The 19,038-nt window shown below is 71.3% G+C and overlaps 2 protein-coding genes across 3 annotated transcripts; both read left to right on the top strand.

Annotated features, from left to right (window-relative positions):
- The first annotated feature begins 7,446 nt into the window (after positions 1 to 7,446).
- Positions 7,447 to 11,037, top strand: SP6 (Sp6 transcription factor). The gene is made up of 2 exons (XM_068919277.1): positions 7,447 to 7,566; positions 9,871 to 11,037. The coding sequence occupies exon 2, from the start codon at positions 9,908 to 9,910 to the stop codon at positions 10,973 to 10,975; it is 1,068 nt and encodes a 355-aa protein (XP_068775378.1). The 5' UTR covers positions 7,447 to 7,566; positions 9,871 to 9,907; the 3' UTR covers positions 10,976 to 11,037.
- Positions 11,038 to 15,690: 4,653 nt separating this feature from the next.
- Positions 15,691 to 19,017, top strand: SCRN2 (secernin 2). Of its 2 annotated transcripts, none has more exons than XM_068919083.1 (9): positions 15,691 to 15,745; positions 16,265 to 16,436; positions 16,551 to 16,732; positions 16,850 to 17,049; positions 17,276 to 17,491; positions 17,642 to 17,807; positions 17,968 to 18,145; positions 18,313 to 18,482; positions 18,574 to 19,017. In XM_068919083.1, exons 2-8 carry the CDS (start codon positions 16,266 to 16,268, stop codon positions 18,469 to 18,471), a joined length of 1,272 nt encoding a protein of 423 aa, XP_068775184.1. In that variant the 5' UTR covers positions 15,691 to 15,745; position 16,265; the 3' UTR covers positions 18,472 to 18,482; positions 18,574 to 19,017. The 2 variants fall into 2 exon arrangements, with proteins under 2 accessions (XP_068775184.1, XP_068775185.1); XM_068919084.1 differs by having other exon boundaries at positions 15,704 to 15,745; positions 18,571 to 19,017.
- The last annotated feature ends 21 nt before the right edge of the window (positions 19,018 to 19,038 follow it).

Raw genomic sequence — 19,038 nt, forward strand, 5'->3', positions numbered from 1 at the left:
GTCCTCCACTCCTCCTGGCACGGCCCCGCGTCCCGCCGCGCGTCCCCGGCGTCTCTCATTACCGGATCACACCACGCCGGGCGACGTGGCATTCCTCGCGCCGCGCTGGGGATTTCGGTGCCTAATTGCAGTGCGTTATCCTATTATGGAGGTGAATCGCCCCATGGATGCAGCCGGCCGAGCTGCAGGGTCGCTGCGGGGACTGCGGGCCGGCATGGGATGGGGCCCAGAGCCCAGCAGGCCCCCTTTATGCACGCGGCCTGGGGGCGAGCACGCAGCCCGGGCAGCGTACTCACCTTCTACGCATTCTACTGATGGGCAAACTGAGGACAGGCAGCAGCAGAGGCTGCGCTAGGAGGAGGCAAACCCTGAGTGCCACGTTGGTGCTCCCGTCCACAAGGCTTTTCCGCGGTGTGTAGGGCATTGCACCCCCCCCCATCACCGACCAGGGGAAAGGCTCCAGCTCTTTCCTGGGGGGCTGAGCCGGGGCTGGGGGCAGAGCTGCTGCAGGGTCGTTCCTGCCCCATCTGGCTGTTGGAGAGGCTGGGGGCAGCCGGGACAGCTTCCACCGGCTACATTAGGGGCTGTGTCATGGTCACTGCAGGTGGATTTGGCACCAGAAAAGACCCAGCCTGCTGCTCGCCCCCACCCATATGGGGCTGGGTGCTCCCATGCAGGGGCTGCGGGGGCCACCCAGGACCCCCGGCAATGGGGAAAAGCCTGCAGAGGAGAGAGCTGGGCCACAGCATGGGGGCACCCCCGAGCCAGTAGCCTGGCTGCTCACGGGTGGGGGGAGAGAGACCCAGGGTCCCCACAGGGGTCAGGGTGCCCCGAGGGGGTCGGGGTCCCCACTCTCCTTGCAGGGTTTGGGATCCCCCAAGGGGATCAGGGTGCCTGGAAGGGGTTGGGGTCCCCGGGCTCCTTGCAGGGGTTTCGGTACCCGGAGCGGGTCCCGGGTGCCTGGAGGGGCTGGGGTGCCCAGCTTTTCCTAGCAGGCATGACCCACACGCACCCACCCAGCCACCCTGGCACTGCTGGGCCCCGACCCCCCATGCCGCCCACCCCCCAGGCTCTCGGCCCTGTGGCTGCGCACTCCAGCCCATGGCCAGCCCCGGGGCGGAGGGGCTGGGAGGGGGCCCCTGGCACATCCCGCACCCCGACCCCCGTGCCAGGGCCCCAGGGTGCCCAGCTGGCTCCAGCCCCCATAGGACCAGCACCTCCCACTGGAGCCAAATAATTGCTCGGTGCTTTGTTGTGCAGTGTCTATGGCCCCGGGGCCTCCATTTGTGGGAACTTGCTGTGGCGAGTGCCTCCCTTTTAATTACCTCCCCTCCTCATGCTCGCTGCTTACTCACTGCCTGGCACCGGCGCGCCGCCGACCCCCTCCTCGGCCCCGGCGCCCCCCGAGGCGCCCTGAGCCTCGCGGCTCCCAGCTGCACACCGTGGGGACAGGGAGGGGGCAAAGGGGTGCTGAGCCCCGCCGGACGCCTGGGTCCTCGCCCGGTCCCCGTGGGATGGCGCGAGGCGGGTGCCCATCCGCGGCGCAGCAGGTGGAAAGGGAGGGCCGGGGCCGGGCGCTGCGCCAGCGGGGTCCGTAAACACTCGGCGGCAGCCACGCCGGCTTCAAAGGTGCGCCGGGCTGGCCCTGCGCGTGCCTGCCGCGCTGCCTGGCACCCGCCTCGCGCCACCGCGGAGGGGACCCAGGCGGCCGAGGGTGTGGGGCGGGGGGGTTCGTTTGCAGCCGGCTGCCCGAGCGGCGGGCTCTGCCGGCAGCGGGGATGCGGCGAGGGAGGGGACCGGGGTGGCCTGGCCGCGGGGGGCTGCCCGGAGTGTGGCGGAGGCAGCGGTGGCCGCCCGCCCGCCCACCCTGCCTTGGCTCCGCTCCCGGCTCTCCCACCTGGGCTGCGGGGGCGAGTCCCGGCCTGCCGTCCCCTGCCTCAGTTTCCCCAGGTGGGGAGCGATGCCGGATATTCGGCCGCGAGTCTGGCGCTGTGGCAGCACGGACGCGGTGGCGGGCGCCATCTCCGGCCCCAGGTGAGGGTTGGCCCCAGTGCCCGGCCGGGACCCCCAGCCCGGGGGGGCCACGTCGGCCGCGGGGAGCCCAGGTGCCTCGCCGCTCTCCCGAGCTGGGAGGAGGCCGCGGGGCGCAGGGGCGAGTGCGTCCGGCTGCAGCCGCCCGGCAGCTCTGGGTGTTTCTCATCCCCTCCCTGCCCTGCATTTTGTTGCAAAATAGCAAATTATCCTATTTTTCGCCCGGTGGAGGGAGAAGGTTCCCTGGGGAAATGGGCCTTTGCAAATGGGGGCCGGAGTCAGGCGTGGGGACAGCAAGGGGTGCCTGCAGCCCTTCGCCCCCCCGGGCATCCCCCCCGCTGCCCCCTCGTCCCAGGGCCCCGGCCCCCAGGTGCCCGGCTGGCGCCCAGCTTCGCGGCGGGCACGAGGCTGAGACGGTGCCTTGGGGACACGGGGACACAGGGACATGGGTCTATGTAGCGAGGCTGAGATGGGGACATGGGGACATAGCGACACAGGTCTCTGCAGCAAGGCTGAGAGGGGGACACAGGGCCATGGGGACACAGGTCAGTGCAATGAGGCTGGCATGGGGGCATGGGGACACAGGTCTGCACAGCAAGGCTGAGATGGGGATACAGGGATGGGGGACATGGGGACACGGGGGCATGGGGACACACGTCTGTGCAGCAAGGCTGGGACGGGGGACGTGGGGACACAGGGACCCGTAGGTCAGCCCAGCGAGGCCGCCGAGGGGACACGAGGACCCAGGTCCGCGCAGCCACGCAGGGGACGCGGCCGCCTGAGCAAGCCCACGACGAGGCTGCGGCGCGAGCCCTGCGCGCCCCGGGGTGAGGGCACCGCGGCGGCCCCGGGACCCGGCGCCCAGCGGGGCCGCGGGCCGCCAACGCCCCCGGGGCCGCCGCAGCCGGCTCGCCCGCCGCCCGGCCGGGCCAGCTGGCCGCCGTTCAGCGCCGGGCGAGCGCTCCCCGCGCGATAAGGCACAGGAAGCGCGCCCGAGCCCACGCTCAATTAAGGCAATTACGGCAGCTCCTTAAGCTGCCAGCCGATCTCGGCGCGCCGAGCGAAATCATTACCCCGTTCTTAATGATTTCTTCGAAGAATTAGAAAGTGGTTTGCAGAGCCTCTCGCAGGCCCGCGAGCCGGCGAAGGTGCAATTTAGCAAGTGGGGAACGGGGCCTCGGTGCCGTCACCGGCGCCCGGGGGCCCTGACGTCACCCTTGGCTCCCGCGGCTCCCGCTCCCTTTGATCCCGGCCGGGAACCAAACCTGTTCCTGCACTTGGCTGCGCCTCCCCCTGCGCCCCGGCCCCCGCGCCGCGGCCGGCCCCCCCGGGTGCACAGACCCCCCCCCCAAAGCGGCGGCACCCTCCCCCCACCCCGCCGAAAGCATCCCGAGTTCTCCCACCGCGGGAGAAAAGCGCCCAGTCGGGCATCACCGGCCCGTGCCAGGCGGCTGCCCGCCGCGCGCCCGCCGCGGTGACTGACAGCCCGGCCGGCCCGGCGCAGATAGGCAGGGAGATTACGCAGGGCTAATTAAAAGCCGGGCTTGAATTATTCAGAGCTGTCAGCTCTGTCGGAAAAGGGCAGGGGAGGCCGTCGCCGCTGCAAAGTTCGAGTCCCGACAGCGGTCGCTGCCGCCGGTGAGAAACGCTGCCTGGGGGCACGCCGCGAACTGGCAGCCACTGCGGGCAGGCAAGGGCCGTCGCGATAATCCCGGCTGATATCTCTGCCAGGCAGGCAGCGCCGCACAGCACCCTTCCCGCCGGCACCGGCAGCGCCGCGCCGCCAGCACCGAGCCGGGAGAGGCCGGCACGGCAGTGCGGGGGCCAGGCTGTATCCCCCCCTTTTGCTTTAACGGCTCCAGCCCCATCCCAAAATCCCGCAGGGCCGTGGGAGCCTGCAGCTCCGTGCACCGCTCCTGGGCACAGGGATGGATCGGGGATGCTGCAGGGCACCGTGTGCACGCGGGGTCCCCGGCCTCGAACCGGGCTCGGACACGTATCCCAGCCCCCTCCCTGGGCCGGATGGGCCCCATGCTGGGCCGGGGCAGGAGCGGGCCCGGATGCACCCCACGCACACGGCTGTTACCCCAGCCCTGGTCCCAGGTTGCACCTGCAGACAGGCAGGGGTGGGCGCACGGCTGCTGCGCCCCCCGCGCACACACGGACACATGCACAGCCCATGCAGCTCTGCACACGCACACGCGTGTCCAGCGCAGGCGTGCACGCACATACCTGCACACAGGCGCCCGCACGCACCCGCCCTCCCAGCGCCGAGCCGGCCCCGCTCCCCTCGCAGACGCCAATTTGTTTTATGACAGCAGAGGAAATTGCCCTCCGATGGGATCGCCAGAGCCAGGAGCTGTTTGAAGTGCTCTGCCCCAGGGCTGGGAGGGGCCTCTGCCCTTCTCCTTCATCCCACCACCCCTCCATCCCCCCCAACATCCTGCTGGGGCCTGGAGGGACGTCTCTTGTTCTCCATCCCTCCATCCCTCCATCCCTCCATCCCCACCAACATCCTACTGGGGCCTGGAGGGACATCTCTTGTCCTCCATCCCTCCATCCCACCACCCCTCCATTCCTCCATCTCTCCATCCCACCATCCCTTCATCCCCACCAACATCCTGCTGGGGCCTGGAGGGACGTCTCTCATCCTCCATCCATCCCTCCATCCCTCCATCCCACCACCCCTCCATTCCTCCATCTCTCCATCCCACCATCCCTTCATCCCCACCAACATCCTGCTGGGGCCTGGAGGGATGTCTCTCATCCTCCATCCATCCCTCCATCCCTCCATCCCTCCATGCCCCCACCCCTAGTTACAGACCCGGCTGTGCGGCGGGCTGGCAGCGCCAGGGTGGTGGGGTCCCCAGGGCAGCGGGGTCCCCAGCCCCGTGCGCCGTGGGGCCTCGCGTCCGTGCCCCGCACCCCTCGGCCCCGCGCTGGCCCCTTCCCCCCAGCCCAGCGGGGGTCCCCGCACCCCGCTCGCAGCGCTGCGCAGCCGGAGCCCACCCCGGTGCCGAAGCACATGGGAGCGATTTGAGGCGTTTGCCTCTCGCCTTGTAATTCATGCAAATGGGCTCTGTAATTAGTTGCAATTTCAAGGCACGGCCCAGGGTTTCATACGCTCCGCGGCAAGGAGGTGCCCCCCGTAATCCTCCCGCGTGAGCGTGATTTGCTCAGCACGTGGGGTCCTGGAAGGGCCCCCGCACCGCTCGGGGACAGCCCCGGCCCCCGCGGCCCCGGGCTGCTTGCGCTCGCGGTGCCCCCGCCGGCGTCCCAGGGCCGCAGGTTTGCAGCCAGCCCGCTCTCCGGGGCCGCGTCCTGCCTCCTTCGTCCCTCTGCGCCCCAGAAGCGGGTGCGTTTTGGGCTGGCCGCGGGGACGGGTGGGAGGTGCGAGGCATCGCCTGGCTCTGCTCCATCGGCAAGTGACCCCTGGTTTATCCCGAGCCGCTCTCAACGCTCGGCTCAGTCACCCCGGCTGCCCCGGAGGACAAGACGGGCTCGGACACCGGGGCCTGCTCCTCACCCCGGCTCCTCATGCCCATCCGGGCAGCGTCCCAAGATCCCCCTGCCGTCTCCCCGGCCCCGGCACCAAGGCAGCCACCAGCCTCCCCCTTCCTGCGGGATGGCAGGGACACGGCTGCCCCAGGCACTTCCCAGCCCTTCCGGGATCAGACGAACCCCCCCGGCACAGGCAGTGCTTGGCAAGCCCCCAGCCTTCCCCTTCCTCCTCCTCCTCCTCCCTGAGCACCTGGGACCCCCCGGGCCAGTGACTCATCTCTCCCCCCACAGCACCAGTCCCCAAAGCACTGGGGAGACTGGGACGAGCCCCAGAGCCGGCAGCCCCGGGAGCTTGTGGGGCTGGGAAAGCCGGGCTGCAGCACACGCCACCGTCACGGGAGGCACGCATGAAACACGTCTCCGCCATGAGCCTGACGTGCGGTGAAAGGTTTTTCCCTCCTCGGGCGGCCGAGGGGGAGACGGGGACCGGAGCGAGCTGGGAAGCGGAGGCATCGGGGCCAGCGTCCCAGCTCCTGGGGCGGCCGGTGCCTGGAGCTGTACATGCAAAGCGCCCGAACTGCTCCCTGCCCCGGAGAGCTCCTCGCGGCCCAGATAAGCAGGCTGCAAAGGCGGGCAGGGAGCTGTGAGTCACGGTGGCCCGGCCCCGAAAAGGACCCAGACGTCCTAGAGCCGGAGCATCCCCGCTCCCCTCCGGCAGCCGGCAGCTCCCTGGGGCAGAGCAGATCCAGCCCTGCGCACGTTTGCAGCGGTGCAAGAAGGTCCCAGCCCTTATGGGCAGCTCGTCCGTGTGTCCGCCCTGCCTCCGTCCATCCGCACCGCGCCCGGGTGCCCCCATCCCTGAACCCAGAGGCAGCTGCGTTTCGGCCACCGCAGAGCCGTCCCCACACGCTCCCCAGGACCCACGCGATGATGAAAACCAGGAGAGTTCCCCCCCGCCCCGGGCGAAGGAGTTCCCGGTGCCGGGCCCTGGGCGAGCGCCGGGGTGATGCCAGCCCCGCTCAGCTGGGCTCCTGCACACAGGAACGCCGTGGCTCCCATGGCCGGCTGGGGTCCCTGCTGCCGGCCGGGGGGCACCGGGGGCCGGGGAGGCCCTGCAGAGGCTGGGGGAGGGAAACCTGAGCTTTGCAGTAGCTCGTGCTTTCTCCAGGGCCGCGAGGGTCCCTGCACGGCTGCGATCTCCGGGCGCAAAGCGGCGTCTGGGGGAAGCGAGCCCTGCGCCAGCTGCGGGAACGGGGACACGTTTCCCAAGTGGCGAAATGGGTCGTTTGGCCGCAGCGTTCCCGCATGGGAGCTTCTCCTCTCCTGGCAGCACTTTGCCCGGGCAGCCCGGCCCAGCTGCTCGGATGCAGGCGAGGAGGAGCCGGGAGGGTCAGACATCCGCAGCCCAGCGGAGATGGGCTCAGCCGGGACCTCCTGGCTGCTTTAGGGTTGCCCCAAAGATCTGGGTCACCGTGGGATTTTCCCTCAGCATCCCGCTCCCTCCCGCCCCGACCTCCCCGAGCTCGACGGCGCCCACCGGGGGAGCGGGGCGGGCGAGGGGAGCGCGGCAGCCCGGCGGGGTCCGGCTGCCCGGGGGTGGGGGGCTCGGCGGGGCCGGCCGGCTTTGGCTGGCCGCCGGCGGGGCGCGGGAGGGCGGCAGCAGGAGGGCGGCCGTGGGCGCAGGAGGGAGGCGGTTGCTTCTTTCTTCTTTAATTACCCGCCGCTTTGCGGTGCCTGCTGCGAACTTCCCGTCCCCTCCCTCCGCTTTCAAGCGCCCGATGCCGAGACGGGGACGAGGCTGCTTGTCGGCTCTGCCTCCAAGGGTTAAAACCACCTGGGCCGGGCAGGGGTGGAGCTGGGAGGGTGGAGAGGCAGGGAAGAGCCGGCAGCGCGGCCGGGACCCAGCCATTCCTGCTCGCCCGGCCCAGCGGGTGCCCCGTCGCCGGGTCCCGCCGGGTCCCTCGGCAGGCCAGCGCCGCCCGCCCGCCCCGCCGATGAGGAGGGAGCCGCCGGCAGCCCGCTGCCGCTAGACCCGTACGTACCCCGACCCCCCCCCCCGGGAGCCCCGCCGCGGCCGCCCCGGGTCGGGCCTGGGAAGGCGCCGGTTCGGCTGGGCTCAGCCCGGGGGGGCCCCCCCCCCGCCGGCAGCACGGATCCCCCCCGACGCCCGGTAGGGAGCCGGCTCGGCCGTGCCGGTGCCGAGCCCCCCCGCACAAGGGAGGGCGGGCGGCCCCTCCGTGGGGTGCCGCGTGCCCTGCGTGGCCCCCGGCCACTTTCGCTCCGGCCCCGCGGTGGCGGCGCAGCGGCCGCCGGTGCGGAGCCGGGGGCGGACACGGGGGAGCCGCGCTCGCTGCCGAGTCACCGGCCTCTGTGCCCAGCCTGGCCCGTGACTCACGGGACACCTCACTCGCTGCTGCCTCAGTTTCCCTGCGGTGAAGTGGCCAGCGCGTCGCGCAGCCCAGCCAGGGAGGGGGCAGCTCCGGGCCCCCGGCGTTTTGTCGTCATCCTGGGAACCTTCGGCGTGGAAAAACGCCCCGGGAGCTGCCTCGCTCCCTGGACAGCTTGGCTGGGGGCACCTCTGGCAGGGAAGGACCAAATGGACGCGTTTGCGTCCAGCGCTTAGGCTGGGGTTTTGCCCTCTTTCTTCCTTTTCCAGGGGCTGCTCAGCAGCTGAGACTGGTTTTAACTGAATCTGGAAAGGGAGTAAAAACTAGAGTTGATGCTAACTGGACTGCGGCGTTTGGGGAAGGCGCCCAGCATGGCTGGGGCTCGGTGCTCGTGGGGCTGCGCTGGCTGTGGGGTTTGGGGTTTTCTGCCCTGGTTTGAGCCAAGGGGGATATTTGGGAGCACAGCGCGCTGGGGAGAGCGGTCACCCACTGTGGGTACCGTAGTGGTGGCGGGGACGGTGCAGCCGTGCTCGGATGGGATCTGTCCAGGACCACTTGGAGGGTGGCAGGGGGGACGCACCTGCCCAATCCCCTCCGTCCCCAGCTCCGGGGTGGCTCAGGTGGCTCGTGTTGGGGGGCTGCAGTTGTGGCCCCGACCTGGCATCCTCAGGGAGCAGATGGGTTGGTTGTGGGAGGCCTAGGGCCCGCTGGAGTGGCGCTGGGGACCAGTGCTGGGAGACCGGATGGGAGTGATGTGCCAGCACCAGACCCCGGTGCCCATGACACAGTGGGGGAAGCGGCTGGCCCGGGAGTGGGGCCAGCCCTCCATCACCCCAGCTGGCATCCCCAGAGCAGGGATGGTCCCCGATTCCCATGGGAAATGGGTGACAAGATCCCTCGGGGGCTGGGGCTGGGGCTGAGCAGAGCTGAGCCCACCCTGGGGGAGCAGCACCCTGAAATCTTTCCCGGTTGCCGGCTCATCCTGCCTGCGCCGGCCCGGCTGTGGGAGCAGCCTGCGGCCGAGGGCGCTTCAGGGACGGAGACGGGGTCCCATCCGAGGGCGGGCGCTCGGTCCCCAGCCGCGGAGCCGCGTGGGCTGGCATGGCTTCATGCCCGGGCTGCTCCCAGCACTGCAGGCTGGGCAGGGCTGGCGGCGGCGGGAGGGGCCGGGGGGGGCGGCGGGGCCGGGGTCTTGGTGGCCCCCCGCCGCGGTGCCGGTGGGAAGCCGGGGGGCGGGAGCTGGTCCCGGCAGGTGGATTTCGACACCGGGGTGGGGCCCGGCCCCACTGGGGTTTGCACAGCTCCCGGTGAGTCACGGCGGCGATGCCGGCGAGGCAGCGGGCGCCCGGCAGCCCGCGTGGGGCCGCCGGCGGCTCGGCCCCGGGGGGCACTGCGGCTGAGCCGGGCTCGCCTGCCTCCCCGCTGCCCCATCCTGCCGCCAGCCGGCCCCTGGCACAGCCTCTCCCCAAGCCGCGTTTCATCCCCCAAAAGGGGGGGCTGTGAGCGATTCCCCATTGGCGTGGGGTCTGCACTGGGGGCAGGCAGGCGATGGCATCCCTCGGGACCAGTCCCTCCAGGGCTGGCGTGCCCCCTCGTCCAGCTACCTTGGTCTGGGTGTCGTGGAGAGGACAGGGGCATCCCCCAAATCCTGGGCAGTGGTGGCGGTGGGCGCTGGGGGCACTGGCCCGAGGCAGCATGCTGAGGCTGCCGCGTGCCTCGGTTTCCCCACGCGTGGCGCAGGGAGCCCTGCCTCACGCAAGTTTTTGGGTCAGGATGGGCATTGATGGGGCTGTTGCCGGTGCCCAGTTCAGCCCTGCATCATTCCCCACGGGAGACCCCGGCATGGGGTGTGGGGGGGCCCGGAGGGGGGGGGGTCAGGACGCGCGCACCCCTCTCTTCTCACGGCTCTTCCTCTGCTTCCCTCCCTGCCCGTCCCTCCTCGGCCCTGCAGGTCCGTCTGAGCCACCGGCCCGTGCCGCCGTTCGGCAATGCTCACGGCTGTCTGCGGCTCTCTCGGGAACCAGTCCTCCGACGCGCCCCGCGCCTCCCCGAGCCACCTGGACCTGCAGCCGCTGCAGCCCTTCCAGCCCGCCGGCAGCACCGCGCCGGGCGCCGACTTCGCCTCCCCGCTGCCGCCGCCGGAGCTGCCGCTGGCGGGGCCCGAGGCCGGCTTCCCGGCCCCCGGCGCCTACGAGGCCCATGGCGCCGCGCGCCTAGAGCTGCCCGCCGACGGGCCCGCCGGCTCCTACGCCAAGCTGCTGCAGGCGTCCCCGGACATGGCGCACCCCTACGAGCCCTGGTTTCGGCCCCCGCACCCCGGCCCCGCCGGCGAGGACGGCGGCGTCAACTGGTGGGACCTGCACGCCGGAGCCAGCTGGATGGAGCTGCCGCCCGGGCAAGGGGGGATGCAGGTGCCGGGGCACCCGGGGCTCCAGCCGGCGCTGGCGGGCTACGGGGCGGGCGACCCCCAGCTCTGCGGCCCCCCGGCCCATCTGCTGCCCCCGGCCCAGCACCTGCTGGCGCCGGAGGGGGCCAAGGCGCTGGAGGGGTCCGGCGAGGCGGAGGGCGGCGGGCGACCCAAGGGCGCGCGGCGCGCCGTGCCGCGGGGCGCCGGGCAGGCGGCGTGCCGCTGCCCCAACTGCCAGGAGGCGGAGAGGGGGGGTCCGTGCCCCGAGGGCGCCAAGCGGAAGCACTTGCACAACTGCCACATCCCCGGCTGCGGCAAGGCTTACGCCAAGACGTCCCACCTGAAGGCCCACCTGCGCTGGCACAGCGGCGACCGGCCCTTCGTCTGCAACTGGCTCTTCTGCGGCAAGCGCTTCACCCGCTCCGACGAGCTGCAGAGACACCTCCAGACCCACACGGGCACCAAGAAGTTCAGCTGCCCGGCGTGCGGCCGCGTCTTCGTGCGCGCCGACCACCTCAGCAAGCACATGAAGACGCACGACGGCGCCAAGGACGGCGGCGAGCCCCAGGCCAAGGGCGCGGGGGAGCCGGCGGCCGGCGAGGGAGGCCGGGGGGAGCCCGACGGGGCCGACGCCGCCCCCACAAACTGAGCCGCTGCCGCCGCCGCCGGCCAGGCACCGGGACCACCCCGCACCGGAGGCCGGTGATGCCGGAGGTGGGGAGGACCCCGTGCGAGGCGCCGGAGGTTGGGGGGGGGGGGACGCAGCCCGGACCCCTCTTTGGGGCTGGTCTCCAAAGGGGCCGGGGGGGCCGTGCCGCGGGCAGGGAGGGACACGGGCATCGCGGGCACCTTGGGCTCGAAGGACCGGAGCGGGATGGGGATGGGGGCCGGTGGGGGGGGACCCTCGGAGCAGACCCCCTCCCCACCCTCCCTTAGGACAGTTTGGGCCCAGTTGGTGGCCCAGCAGGGACTGGGCTGGCCACGTAGCCCCCCTCCCGGGCCCCGCACCCCACCGAAACGCCCCGGTGCCGTAGGGTGCCGGCGGCCGCCAGGCTGGGGAGCGCCGGAGCCGGCGCCGCCCCGGGGCGGTTTCACTTGTCACCCTCCCTCTCTCGCTCCGCCGCGCGGGTTCCCCCCGTCCTCCCCCAGCTTCCCAAATCTTTTTTTTTGTTGTTTTTTTTTTTTTTTCGGGAGGCCGCTGGCAGGCGGCGGGGCTGTTTGGGAGCAACATCAATCGCCTCCGAAGGTGCAGGCGCTGCCCGGGCACGTCTGGCCCGAAAGGCGAGGGAGGACGAAAGAGAAAACCGGGAGCCCCGGCCGGGGGGGAAAGGGGGCTGCTGCCCCGCAGCTGCCATGGGACGCAGCCCCCCCTGGCTCCCCCCCCCCCCGCCAGCATCCCGGGGGGTGGCAGCCGGGCTCGGCCCCGCGTCCCAGCGCGGCTCTTTGGCCGCCCGCGAGGTTTCGGGTATGCCGAGGGGAGCGCGGCACCCGTGGGGGCTCGCCGGTGCGGCTGGCGGGTGTCCCCCACGTTGGGGGGGGGTCCCACATTTATCTCCGTTGGTGCCCGCTTTTGCCAGGCTCGGGGATGCGATTGCCTCTCCTCTTTTTTAGCCCAAATATAGGCCAAAAAAAAAAAAAAAAAAAAGAAAAACTCCCGAACCCTGCAGCCGCTGGACTGGGGCGCGGGGAGGGGGATGCTGCGCCGTGGGGTCCCGCGGGGTCGGGGGGGGCCGGCGGGGCGCGCGGGGGCCCGGCGAGCCGCCGGCGCCTCTCGGCGAGGTTGCCCAAGACGCACACCTGCTGCTTTCCCACACCCACCGCCCGCTCCGGCCCCGGGCGGGAAGCGCACGGCGGCGGCGGTGGCGGCGGTGGCCCGCGGCCCCGGGAGAGCCAGCGCGGCCGCATTCCTCCGGCTGGCCTGGCACGGCCTGCCGCTGCCAGCGCTGCCCGGCCCCCCGGCCTCCTCCCCGGGCACCCCCAGCCCTCCCTGCGCGGGGCTGTCCCCTGTCTCCGGGGGGCTCCAGGTGTCCGTCCCCCCCGGGGAGCCGGTGTCTCCAGGGTGCCCCACTTGTCCACCCTGGGGCTCCTCCAGAGCCACCCAGCCGTCCCCCCCCCCGGGCATGCTGTACGTCCCCCTGGGGACCCCGTCTCACCGGGGGACCCTGCGCCAGCCCCTACCCGGTCCCCGCGTCTTTCCTCCCCTGGGCACCCCTTGGCCGCCCCCTACCCCAGGGGACCCCCCCCATCTGCCCTTCACCCGCGGCTGACGGTCCACTTAAATGCTCATTTTTTGGACCTTTTGGTCCCCCCAGTAGTTTTGGCAGAAGCCCTTGGACAGAGAAGGAGGCGGCGAACCCAGGAGCCGGGGCAGGGGCTGGGGGCAGCGCGGGCGGCAGGGTGGGCGCGCGTCCCGCTGGCCGGCCCCGCTGACACCCGTCGGGAACCTGGGGAGGGGGGAGATGTGGGGGGAGCCGATTTCCCAGCGTGGCCCCAATCCCGGGGGCTTTGGGGGGGCCGCGTCCAGGTCTGCGCAGGCTGCCTGGCTCGAACTGAGCGACCGGGCTACGGGGGGAAGGTGGCGGTGGTGTCGAGGGGGGTCCGTGCCCAACGGGGCGCCCTGAAACCTTTGTTTTTGACTGTTTTAGTATTATTATTATTAATAATTATTAATTATTATTATTATTTTATTAAGGTGAAGCCAGGCTTTGCCACTTGGGCAGGGTGGACGTTTGGGGCTGAAGCTGTATCCGTGGGCCTTTTTGGTGGGGCGGGGGGGGGAGGCAGGACCCGTCGCAGGGCCCCGGCCCGCGCGGGGCTGAGCCGTGGGGGTGCCCGGGGAGCCCACGCACAGCCGGCGACGGGCGAAGTCTCGTGGGGTGGGGTGGGGGGCTGCAGGGCCCTGGCCCCAACACGGCCGAGGCCGTCCCTCCCAAGGGGATGCAGGTGACCTGGGCTTCCCGCGGCTCTTGAAGGAAGTCCCCGACTCTGGCATTTACCTTTTTCCAGCACAAAATTCCCGACTTTGTGCAGCCCCAGCGAGGGTGGTGTTTCGGACCCCCCCTGAGCCCCGTGTCCCCAGCTGGAGGGTGCAGCGCGGTCCAGCTTTGCGCCCGGTTTGCCCCAAGGGGATGCAGGCTGCAAGCTCGGGCCGGGAGCCTTGCACCGGCCGCGGGACGGGCCGCGCCGGGCTCGCTGAGGATGCGGGGGGTCCCGGCGGCGATGCCGGGGCTCGGCGGGGCTGGATGAGACCCGGCAGCCCTCGGCGGAGGGGTGCTGCTTGCCGCGAGCCCGGCGCCCCACACCTCCCCGGGGCGCTGCCTCCCGCCGATGGGGCAACGCAGGTTGTAAAACCGGGTGGGGAAGGAGCGAGGCCGGCTCCCACCCGCCGAAACCAGTCCAGCCTGCTGCGGCGGCGCGGGGATCGCAGCCCGCTGCCCCGGACTGCCTCTGCACCGCGTCTCCCACCCCCGGCGGGGAGAAACCAGCCTGGCCGGGCCGGGGCCCGCGGGCGCCGAGCCGAACCCCAGCCCGCGGGCGCTGGCGGCGCGGGCAGCCCGCCTCCTCGCTGCGGGAGCCGGCGGACGTGCCGCGGGACCCCCGCATCGGGGCGTCCCGGCGAGGGGCCGGTGGTCGGTGCGCTTGTGCCGCCAAGAGCGTCGGGGCTGCCGGTTTGTGGGGTTTCGTGTTTTGTACCGTAATAAACGCCGCGTGTTTTCCACGCCCCGGCTCTCCGTCTCCGCTGGCGCGCCGGCCTTGCTCTCTCCACCAGCCCGCAGGTGGCAAAAGCACCCGGGCGCCCTGGCAGGCTGAGCCCCCTCCAGCCCCACGGCACGGCCTGGGGTCTCCCCGCACGGGAGGGTGCCGGGGCGAGCGCGGAGGAGCAGCCGGGCGCTCGCCGGGTGCACGGTGCTGTACGTGCGCGCCGTCCTGCCCAGGCGCTGGCGCCCGGCCCGCAGCAGGGAGTGTCCGGGCTGCGGGGAAACTGAGGCGGCCGCCGCGTCTCACCGACACCGGCAGACTCGGCAATGTGAGCCGCGGGCCTGGCAGCACCCTAGGGCGGGCCGGGCGCGCCGATGACCAGAGAAAGTCTGGTTCCTCCTCTCCCGCGCCCCCCCCCCCCCCCCGAGGTTTTCGCCAGCCGCAGAGTGACTCACTTGGCTCCCTGACCCGGGGATGTTTGCAACCATCAGGGCCTGTCTGGAAAACACGGGTTTCGCCTGAGCCCTGCTCCACGCAGCCGGGGACCCGCGGCACCGGGTGGGGGACGGCGGCTGCTCAACCCCCCCCCCCCCCACCCCAGGCCGCGGGAGCCGGCACCCCGGCGGGCAGCCGAGGCGTTGCTCTGAAACATGGGGCGCGCGCCGGGGGTCCGGCGGCGGCGTCCCACGCCAGCCCCCGGCAGCGCGTACGCCGCCGTCGGGCTGCCCGCGAGCCGCGCAGCCCCCGGGGGCCCTTGCACAACGGCTGTGGGGAACGGCCTCCCCCCGCCCCAGCCGAATATTTCCAAACCGGAGCGAGGGAGGAGGGAGAGGTGTTTGCGCTGCAAATATTGCAGCTCTGCTCCCTCCTGCCCACTCACCCGGCCCGGCCCTCCCCTGCCCTCCCGTCCGTTCCCCCCCCCCCCCTTATCCAGGGATGCACGGCACTGTGCACGGGGCCCCCGGGTGCCCTGCGACAACCCCCCCCATGAGGCCAGTGGGTTCTGGGGCAGAGTAGGACCCTGTTACGGGGGGGTTACGGGGCCGTGGCAGCCCTCGGGGGGAGCCTCTGCCCTCCTGGACCCCCCCTGGCAGCTCATCGGGGCTGAGCCTCCTGCCCCCCAAGGATGGCAGGGACCCAGGTCTGTGCTGGGGGGCTTCTGGGACCCCTGTCCCTGCCCTTTCGGGGTGCCCAGGACCCTGCCCCTGCCTGGTTGGGGGTATGTGGGACCCCCATCCTCACCTAGTTGGGGGTACCGGGTGCCCTGGCCCTGCCTGGTTGGGGGGGGGTATCTGGAACCCCCACCCATGGCCGGAGCAGGACCCCCACCCTCGCCCAGCTGGGGGTACTGGGTGCCCTGGCCCTGCCTGGTTGGGGGGTACCCAGGACCCCCGTCCTTACCCATGGGGGTCCCCAGTCCCCGTCCCTGCCTGGAGGGAGGTATCGGGGTGGGGGGGGGATCCCGGTCCCCATCCCTGCCCCATGGTGGTCCCCGTCCCCGGTGAGGTCTCGGTCCCCGGTGGGGTCCCCGCCCCGGTCGCGGCCCGTGCCCGGTGCCGATGCCCTCCCGGCCCCACGGGCCCCGCTCGCCCCGGCGCCGGAGCCGGGGCCGGTGTCGCCTTGCGGCCTCCAGCCACGGGGCGCCGCCACCGCCGGGCCCGGACGGGGCGGACGGGGCGGCACCGGACGGCGGCGGCGGCGGCGGCGGAGCAGCGGGCAGGTGCGCGGGGCCGGGGCCGGGGGGTGCTGTACCCGGGCAGGGTCGGGGGTCCCGGTGCCCGCGCCCCGGCCCCGGTCGCCGCGGGGCTGCAGGGTCGCGGGGCAGGCGGGACGGGGGCCGCCACCTCCCCCCCCCCGGGGACGGGATCCCCTTCGCCCCCCTCCCCGGGAATAGGATCCCCTTCGTCCAGTTCCCCCCCCCCGGGAACGGGGTCCCAGCCAGCCCCCATGCCCAAGCTGCAGCCTGGCCCGACCCAGCTGTCCGGGGAGGGGGGGGACACTTTCCCCCAGGGTGGCTGAGATCCTTTTTGGGGGACGGGGCATGGGGACGAGGAGTGACCGAGCTCCGACAGCCCCCCCCCCCCCCGCGCACCCTGTCCCCCGCCGCGGCTGCCCCCACAGGACCGGGCTCCGCCTGGGGTCACACCGGGAGGGGGGCGAGGGGGTGATGTCCCTCGGGGCACGCTCCCCGTGGGGCTGTGTGCCCCCCCCCCACGGACCCCGTTTCTGCCCGGTTTAGGATGGCGGGGCGGGAGCCCGCGCCCTCGTCCTGCGACTGCTTCGTGGCCCTGCCGCCGGCCACCGCGGCGCCGGCCGTGATCTTCGGCAAGAACGCCGACCGGCCGCGGGATGAGGTGCAGGAGGTCGTGTACTTCCCCGCCGCGCTCCATGGCCCTGGGGAGAAAGTCCAGGTGAGACGAAGCCGGGGACGGACTGAGGACGCGGCTCGGCCTCGGGGCAGGTTGTTCCCTGGGGATGGTGCACCGAGCGTGCCAGGTCTCAGCCCCGCGTCTGCCCCTCCTCAGTGCACGTACATAGAGATCGAGCAGGCGGAGCGGACCCACGCCGTGGTGCTGAGCCGCCCGGCCTGGCTGTGGGGCGCCGAGATGGGCGCCAACGAGCACGGCGTCTGCGTGGGCAACGAAGGTGTGTGGACCCGCGAGGCCGTCGGCGAGGAAGAGGCGCTGCTGGGCATGGACCTGGTGAGGTGAGGCTGGCAGGGCCACGTCCCTCGGCGGGGACGGCTCGGCGCCATGCGGTCCCCCGCCGGCTGGCCAGCACCCCGCTGCTCCCCGCGGCCGACCGGGTGCCGTCTCTGCGCCAGGCTGGCTCTGGAGCGGGGCAGCTCGGCCCGCGAGGCCGTGGAGGTGATCGCGGCCTTGCTGGAGCGGCACGGCCAGGGCGGCAGCTGCAAGGAGGAGCCCACGCCGTTCGCCTACCACAACACCTTCCTCCTGGCCGACCGCACCGAGGCCTGGGTGCTGGAGACGGCCGGCCCGTACTGGGCAGCTCAGCAGATCAGAGGTGAGCGTGCACTGGTTGTACTGGGGGAAAGTCCTTCGGAGCTGGACGGGCTCAGGTGCACATGCTGTTGCTCTCCTCGCAGCGCTGGGCCTCGCTCCCTGGTGATGCTGCTTGGTTTGGCTGTGTGTCAAGTGTGCTGGGTCTCAGCCTGGCTCACGTTGCTCATCCACCAGTCGATTCCTCAGGCAGGGATTTCCCCAAGCTTGATCCGCTCCGTCCTTTCCAGAGGGGAGCCGCAACATCTCCAACCAGCTCAGCATCGGCACGGACATCACGGCCGAGCATGCAGGGCTGCGGCAGCGCGCCCAGAGCCAGGGCTGGTGGAGCGGGGCCGGGGAGTTCAGCTTCGCCGAGGTCTTCTCCCTGGCGCAGCAGCCCGTCCGCATGGAGGCTGCTAAGGCCCGCTACCGCGCCGGCAAGGAGCTGCTGCGGCAACATGCAGGTGGGCGCGGGGACGGGGGCTGCCAACGACCACCCTGGGGTCTCCTCGCTTTGGCCACGTTTTGTGTAGGAGATCGGCAGTGCCGAGGTTGGGGCCGAGCTCCTGGGGACCCAGCCTGGCGGTGACGTGGCTCTCTGCCTTGCCCGCCAGGCCATGTCACAGCAGAGACCTTCATGGCCATCCTCCGGGACAAGGCCAGCGGGATCTGCGTGGACTCGGAGGGCTTCCGCACGGCAGGCAGCATGGTGTCCGTGCTGCCCCAGGACCCTGCCTTGCCCTGCATCCACTTCTTCACGGCCACCCCCGACCCCTCCAGGTGAGGATGCTGGGGACGTGCGTGTTCCCACAGGACACAGCATGATGGGCAGGTGGGGATGAGGCAGAGCCGTACCCTGGGCTGAGTATGGTAGGGGAGCAGGATCCGTTCTCACGCTGGTCAGTGCCAGGGCCCCGCCAGTCTCTGCTCCTCTCCGCAGATCCGTGTTCAAACCCTTCGTCTTTGTGGCCGGCCTCAAGCCTGCACCCCAGGTGAGATCTCCCAGCTTTGCTGATGACCCCGCCAGGAAGATCCCACGGTTCCAGAGCAGAGTCGATCGGCGGCATGAGCTCTACCGCCGGCATCAGGCAGCGCTGGAGCTGATGGAGAGCAATCCGGTACTGGAGACCCTGCTCCTCCTGCAGAGCCTTTTCCCAGCCACTGTTGCCCCATGGGAGGCCATTCGGGGCTCTAGCCCTCATGCTCTCGCTCTGGTAATTTGGGAGGCAGTTGAATGTCCAGAAGATGCCAGGTCTCAGCTCTTCTCTCTCACTGACCCCACCAGGAGCAGGGCCAGAAGCTCCAGCAAACGCTGTGGGACCTGGAGAGGCAGGGCTTGGAGGCGGTGAACGCGCTGCTGGCGGGGACCATGGCTCCGAGCCCGGAGGAGCTCGCCGAGCTCTTCTTTGACTGTGTGGACACAGAGATGAAGTTTTACAAATAAACTCTGTACAGGTGGGTTGGGAGGAGAGAAAGGGTCAAAGCTGGGCCCTGGCTCAGCCTTTGAGGATCACTCCCATCCCTCCTCACTCCATCTTTTCAGCAGGGAGCATTGCAAGGAGATGAGAAAATGTTCCTCCCGCTGCCATGTCCCAGTTCCTCGCCTCCCGCTGCACAAGTGCTGCCCTGTGCTGGCTGCTAAACTGCACGGAGAGAAACGGCTCAACTGGCGTCTCCTGACCCTGCCCAGGGGCGTGGAGCCCCCAGCCCCATTACTTGTCCCATAGGAATTGGCTCTTTCAGGGGTGGCTGTGACCCTCAAACGCAGGTGCGGGGGGAAGGAGAGGGACCCGCCACGCGGGGGGAGGATGTGATATCTTCCCTCTGCTTGGCATGTCTTTTCCCAGGGCCATCCCACGCTGTCCTCCCCTTCCCAGCCGTGCTGTAGAGGGCCCCAGCTGCTCGCTGTGGGCTCCATGCAGAGGCTGGGTATGAGTCTGCAGCAGGCAGACAGACAGACTGATGTAGGAATAAAGAGGCTTTAATTCCACCTGCGTGCGGTGCTGTGCTG

The sequence above is a fragment of the Struthio camelus genome, chromosome 25 (assembly GCF_040807025.1).
Source record: "Struthio camelus isolate bStrCam1 chromosome 25, bStrCam1.hap1, whole genome shotgun sequence".
Lineage (NCBI taxonomy): Eukaryota > Metazoa > Chordata > Aves > Struthioniformes > Struthionidae > Struthio > Struthio camelus.